Genomic DNA, 6,099 nt, shown 5'->3' with positions numbered 1-6,099 from the left:
TTCAGCAGCAGCACTGCATTCTGCCTTGTCCTTACTTCTTTGCTACTGCTGTATATGTAGATAGCCCTTCTTTGCCCTCTTACATCCAGCATCTCAGTTTCAGCTCTGGCTGACTTCACCAGTCCCAATACTGACCCCTGAGGAATGCCAGCTTTTCGGTGTCTTTGTCAGCATCTTTGCTGGTGACATGGATGATGGCATTGTGTGAACCCGACGACACCAAGCTGTGTGGTGCTGTCAACACTCTGGATGGAAGGGATGCCATCCAGAGGGACCTAGACAGGCTGGAGAGGTGGGCCACTGCCAACTGCATCAAGTTCAATATGCGTGGTCTTTTGTCCCACTGACATGTTCATCAAAGCTCCGCTTTCGGAGCTTTGATGAACATGCCTTCCAGTAGGGAAATTTTTGTGTGCCCATAAATTGATTTGCTTATGTCATGCAAAAGAAGTCGGTTGTCATTGTGACTGACCAGCTCTTCTTGTGGCTCTTTGGCCAGACATCCTGGCAAAGTGAATGTGTCTTACAGACCGTGGTGTTTGACCATGTGGGAGCTATGGGTATTAAATTTCTTTTACAAGGTGTATTCTCAGCTACGCTTTTGTTGTTCTCTTGAAGTGTCATTCTACTTTAGGGCATGTGTTACCTTTTCTTTTTTAGCTCTGCTCTAAGAATTTATCTGTACCCTGCCTTTCTCATTCCTCTGATTTGGGGAATGGTAGCGTTTTGAATTTGTTACAAGGTGTAGTGTATTCAGACTGCACTAGAGAAGGTAATTGGTGTCATTGCTCTGGTTTCTTTTAAAACATTCTCTACTACTCGAGTTTCTTGTCCCCAAGGCTTTGAGGTTTTGTGATCTGTATTTTTTTTTCTTTTTTATTTATGAATAGGTTATTAAGAAGAAAGTTTGTTCTTTTGAATCCTAGGTTCCAAAAGAGAAAGATGAAATGGTGGAGCAGGAATTTAATCGTTTGCTGGAAGCCACCTCCTATCTCAGTCATCAGCTGGATTTTAATGTTCTCAATAACAAGCCTGTCTCCCTAGGCCAGGCTCTAGAGGTTGTTATACAGTAAGTGATTTTTCTCTCTGTGGTAGACTTTCTTATTTTGTGGGGGATTTTCCAACTGAAACTATTGTGATGCTCCTAGCGCAAGCATTACCCACTCAATACAGCTGTTTGGTCTCCGCCGGGTTCTTGTTTGTGCATGTGTTTCTTGATTATTGAAGCAAAATATGATAGATGGTTAAAGAAGCAAACATCTTTTGAAAGCTTCCTGAAAATCACCACTCCAGTAACTGATGGTGGATAATTGACTTAGTGTGCGTTGGTGTACATACAGCCCACTTACACAACTTGAAGGCTAAAGGCATTGGTAAAGTGCCTTTTAATAATAGTAGATAACTTCAGACTCATGTTTTAGCTAGTCAAGTGTCCTTTTTTTACAGAAACTTGTATTAATTTTCTAACTGCCATACAAGTATTTACTAAAATACCTCATGAAATGTGCTTTTATTGAATTACACTAATTAGATTGTGGTGATGAGTTTTCTCAGGATTTTATGCTGAACTGACTCTTGCTTCTCACCTTTTCCAGATTGCAGGAGAAGCATGTGAAGGATGAACAGATTGAACACTGGAAAAAAATCGTGAAAACACAGGAGGAATTGAAAGATCTTCTTAACAGGGTCAGATGGTGACACTTGGAACGAGAGTATTGTGTTCCTTAGAATCAAAATGTTTTAGCACTGGTCTTAAATGTATCTGTTCAATTAAGACCTGCCTAGAAGCACTGTTATGACAAAAGAGTCTCCATTTTTGAGAAGGAGCACATAAGTGACTAGGCAGAAGACTGTAAAAAGTATGGGAGAAGAAAAGGAGAGGGCAGACATGATAAGCATTGTGCCATAGCTTCCTTTAGAGATGTTGATAATGATGGAGGCTTTGGGGACCTTATTTTAAAATATTTACTTTCTTTACCACAAATCTGATTTGTAGTGTAGAAACAGTGTTTTTGGCCTACTTGCAGTGTTTTTGGTTGTGGTGGATGACATCTACTTCTCCATGGAAGGACAGCTGTCAGATTATTATTTGCAACATATTTTGTAAGAAATCAGTGATGCTGGGTTTAAGCCATGTTGTTTGGGGGTTGGTGGTATTTATTGTGGTTTCTTGGAGGTAGAATTGCATGTAGGTAACATCTGCCAAAACCAGGACACCTCTTTGGTATAATGGCAGTGTTTGAGATGAATATCTGTTTTACACAGTAACTTGCATGTGATCTGCCTTTCCTCATATTTCCCCTCGCCCCCCTTTCTTTTTCCCTCTTCCTGTTCCACCTGAAAAAGATGGTGAATTTAAAAGAGAAGATTAAAGAACTTCATCAACAGTATAAGGAAGCATCAGAAGTGAAGCCACCTCGGGATATTACCGCAGAGTTCCTTGTGAAAAGCAAACACAGAGACCTGACTGCGCTTTGCAAGGTGAAGCATGACATACTTACAGCACTAAGTCACTGGTTTCTGAGGACTTAGGCAGCCAGGCAGCCAGATAAAACTACCCAATATAAAAGTTTTCACATCTCTCACTCCTATCCAAAACTCTAAAGAAAATATGATTGATGGTAACTCTGTGTTGTAATATTGATAAAGGTACTCAATGCAGCCCTGTTAGGTACCTGTGTTTCTTGGCTCATGATAGAGAGCATTAACATGTTGAAGGTTAATGCTCAGGTAACAGTCTGTGCTGGTTTACGTCAGACAGCATTTAATGTTTTGAAGGCTAAATTTTAGGTCAGACTTGGTCTTTAGTCCTGCTGGTTCTTAGAATAGTCTAGAAATAAAATCTGTATTTGAAGAGAGGTGCATTTTCTCTAAGATAGAAAAAGGTGGTTTCCTGAATAAAAGACTTCTTTCTATACAAAGATATAATTTACAGTGCTATATTTTGATAAGCGGTGTTGGTCCTCCCCTCTTTGCATATCATGATGTAGAAATACGCCTTAAAAAGGAAACCTTTTTGTTTCAGAAAATCTGTTCTGACTATGATAGTGAAAGACACCTTGCTAACCCAAGTGAGAGAGAACCAAGGATCATATTTCAGCTCTTTGTGCAACAGAAGATAGGTAGCTTTATTTGGAAGCTGAATGTGTTTGTGTATACATAAGTAGTAACTCTTCTGTTTTGTCAACAATTAATATCTTTGTGCTCTTATAGCTATTGTTAGACACCCCCAAGTTACACTGCAGTTAGATCGTGTTTGCCTTCTGCATGCTTTGGAAATCTCTATGCTCAACATTATAATCTTTTAAGAAAGAAAAATAGAAATAACATTTTGTGCAAAATGAAAAACCTCTCAGTACCATAGGAACCCTTAAAATACTAGGACTGTAAGGGACCTTCATTTTCTTCAGATTTGAGTGTTTAAATTCCTGAAATAGTAGCATAGTAATGTTTTCTGCAGTGTGGCAAAACACCTGTATATTTGAACAGCAGAAGGGCAAAATAGGCTGGATTAAATGTTGAAAAACTAAAGAACTTGATTTAGATTCCACTAAAACCATGAATCTTCCACTGACTTCTTCTAGATTAGGTCTAGTCTGATGCTACATGATGTCTTTTGAGCTGCTTTACATGTAAACTGATTTTAATGTTGGCTTTTAATCTCATTAGGAGTATGATGAATTGGCAGAAACACAAGGAAAGCTGGAAGAGAAGTTGCAAGAACTTGAAGCCAATCCACCAAGGTAAAGATACAAACCATTAAAAAAATACTCAGGAAAGCAGATTTTTTAATACTTTTCACTGAGTTTCAAAAATGCTGTAGTATGTTTTATTTTAATTATGGTAACTTAAGGGGCTAGGAAGGTACAAACACAAAATTTGAGCTCCCTCAGCTTTAGAACTCATCTTCCTTGGCTTTAGAGGTGACTCAGATATAAAACGTGTTTCTTAGCTCAGATGCGTTTCAGTAGAAATCCTTACTGTAACAAGTACACAATCCACACTGTAACAAGTGTGGTCAGCAGGTCGAGGGAGGTGATTCTGCCCCTGTACTCTGCTCTGGGGAGACCCCACCTGGAGTGCTGCATCCAGCTGTGGAACCCACAACATCACAAGGATATAGACCAGTTGGAGCGAGTCCAGAGGAGGCCATGAAGATGATCAGAGGGCTGGAGCACCTCTCCTGTGATGAAAAGCTGCGAGAATTGGGCTTGTTCAGCCTGGAGAAGAGAAGGCTCCAGGGAGACCTTATAGCACCTTCCAGTGCCTGAAGGAGCCAACAAGGAAGCTGGGAGGGGACTTTTTGCAAGGGCCTGTAATGACAGGACAAGGGGTAACGGGTTTAAATTCAAAGTGGGGAGGTTTAGATTAGATATCAGGAAGAAGTTCTTCCCGGAGAGGGTGGTGAAGCACTGGAACAGGTTGCCCAGAGAAGCTGTGGATGCCCCATCCCTGGAAGTGTCCAAGGCCAGGCTGGATGAGGCTTTGAGCGACCTGGTCTAGTGGAAGGTGTCCCTGCCCATGGCAGGGGGGTTGGGACTAGATGATCTTTAAGGTCCCTTCCAACCCAAACCATTCTATGATGCTCTGATTTTAAATGCCTGATTCCAGGAAGCCTTGGAGATTTGAAATCCCCATCAATAATGATAGCATACCAATCCTGCTTCTTTTGGCAGAAAATTATTATTTTGTGCTCTGTGATTATACTACATTTTAGTCATCATCTTTATACATGCTAATTAAGTCATTATTTATATAAGCTTTTATTTCTAAAGTTACGTTTCTAACTTCACTTAGAATATTTTACATGGACTCGGCTTTGAAAATGTGAATTTGCTGGGTTTGATATTCAGCATTCATGAAGCAGTCTGACTATTTGAAGCAGGATCTGCATGTGTTGTTCTGAAATTTTTTTTTTTTCTCCACTAAGGAGAGATTCAAACAAAGTTTATGAATAGATTTTCAAAAACAATGCATTTGCATTGCATTGCATTGCACCCTACTATAGCAAACTAAATGTCTTTGTGTTGTGTTTGTGTTTTTTCTAGTGATGTTTATCTGTCATCAAGAGACAGGCAAATACTTGACTGGCATTTTGCAAACCTAGAATTTGCTAACGCTACACCGCTGTCTACACTTTCGCTGAAGCACTGGGACCAGGTAGCTACTTCATGCATCCAGCAGTACACTGAAAACTGAAGTTACATCTATTTCATTCTCATGGAAGCTTCTCAGTGTTAATACTTCAGTGCTGTTTGCTTTTATACAGATACTGAGCTCTGACATGATTATTATTTGCTGATGAAATTCCAGACAGCTTTTTATTAGTGTCAGAATAATCTCTGACAATACTGTGAACTGAAAGGTCATAAGTTCAACTTATTACTTGACTGATAAACAGAAAGGATTTCAAATTGGTCTGACTCACTCTTTGAAAAAAATTATTTGAAAATAATTTTGCCGTTATGTGGGGTTGGTCATTATTTTCTGTTGAATTATGTGATTTCATTATAAATGAATGCTTTTTATGTATCTTCATTTTAGGATGATGACTTTGAATTCACGGGCAGTCACTTGACTGTGAGGAACGGATATTCCTGTGTGCCTGTAGCCTTGGCAGAAGGGTTGGATATTAAATTAAACACTGCAGTTCGACAGGTTCGCTATACAGCATCAGGTAAATGAAGCCACCTTCTCCAGAAAACTGCTCTGAGGGAATAAGATCATAGAAATTAATTTCATTGCATCTGGAGGCAGATGTGAAGCTTGATCTCCTAAAATCCCTGTCATTACACATTTTGGGCTAACCAGCCACGTTTGGTATTATGACTAATTGTGTAGAAAGCTGTTAGAGACATTAATGCTTATTGCTTATTTCTGTGGCTGGTTTGACACCGTCCTTTTCAGTTGTATTTACTGATTCACAACTTCACATTCATTGTTTCATTTCTTTCCTTCATTGATTGAAGTGTTTGAAGTAAGAGGTCTTGGACTGCTTAAGACTTGGGCTTGGGATACTGTCAACTGGGAGAGCAACTCAATGCTCACGCTCTACTTGCCATATATTTATGAGTACGCCTGAGGAACCTGAAGGTGCAC

At 39.6% G+C, this 6,099-nt stretch overlaps 1 protein-coding gene across 1 annotated transcript in view; it reads left to right on the top strand.

The window, feature by feature from the left end:
- KDM1A (lysine (K)-specific demethylase 1A) overlaps positions 1-5,677 on the top strand; it is a gene marked incomplete at both ends in the record, with an annotated part of 22,958 nt that extends 17,281 nt beyond the window's left edge. Inside the window, 6 exons of the mRNA XM_010156767.1 lie at positions 927-1,069; positions 1,596-1,686; positions 2,347-2,481; positions 3,670-3,743; positions 5,049-5,160; positions 5,545-5,677. Of these exons, the coding sequence (XP_010155069.1) occupies positions 927-1,069; positions 1,596-1,686; positions 2,347-2,481; positions 3,670-3,743; positions 5,049-5,160; positions 5,545-5,677 (688 nt within the window). The remainder of the gene's footprint in view (positions 1-926; positions 1,070-1,595; positions 1,687-2,346; positions 2,482-3,669; positions 3,744-5,048; positions 5,161-5,544) is intronic.
- Positions 5,678-6,099: the final 422 nt, after the last annotated feature.

Source organism: Eurypyga helias, unplaced genomic scaffold (genome assembly GCF_000690775.1).
Source record: "Eurypyga helias isolate BGI_N326 unplaced genomic scaffold, ASM69077v1 scaffold29118, whole genome shotgun sequence".
Taxonomy (NCBI): domain Eukaryota; kingdom Metazoa; phylum Chordata; class Aves; order Eurypygiformes; family Eurypygidae; genus Eurypyga; species Eurypyga helias.
This window is presented reverse-complemented; position numbering and strand designations above follow the sequence as displayed.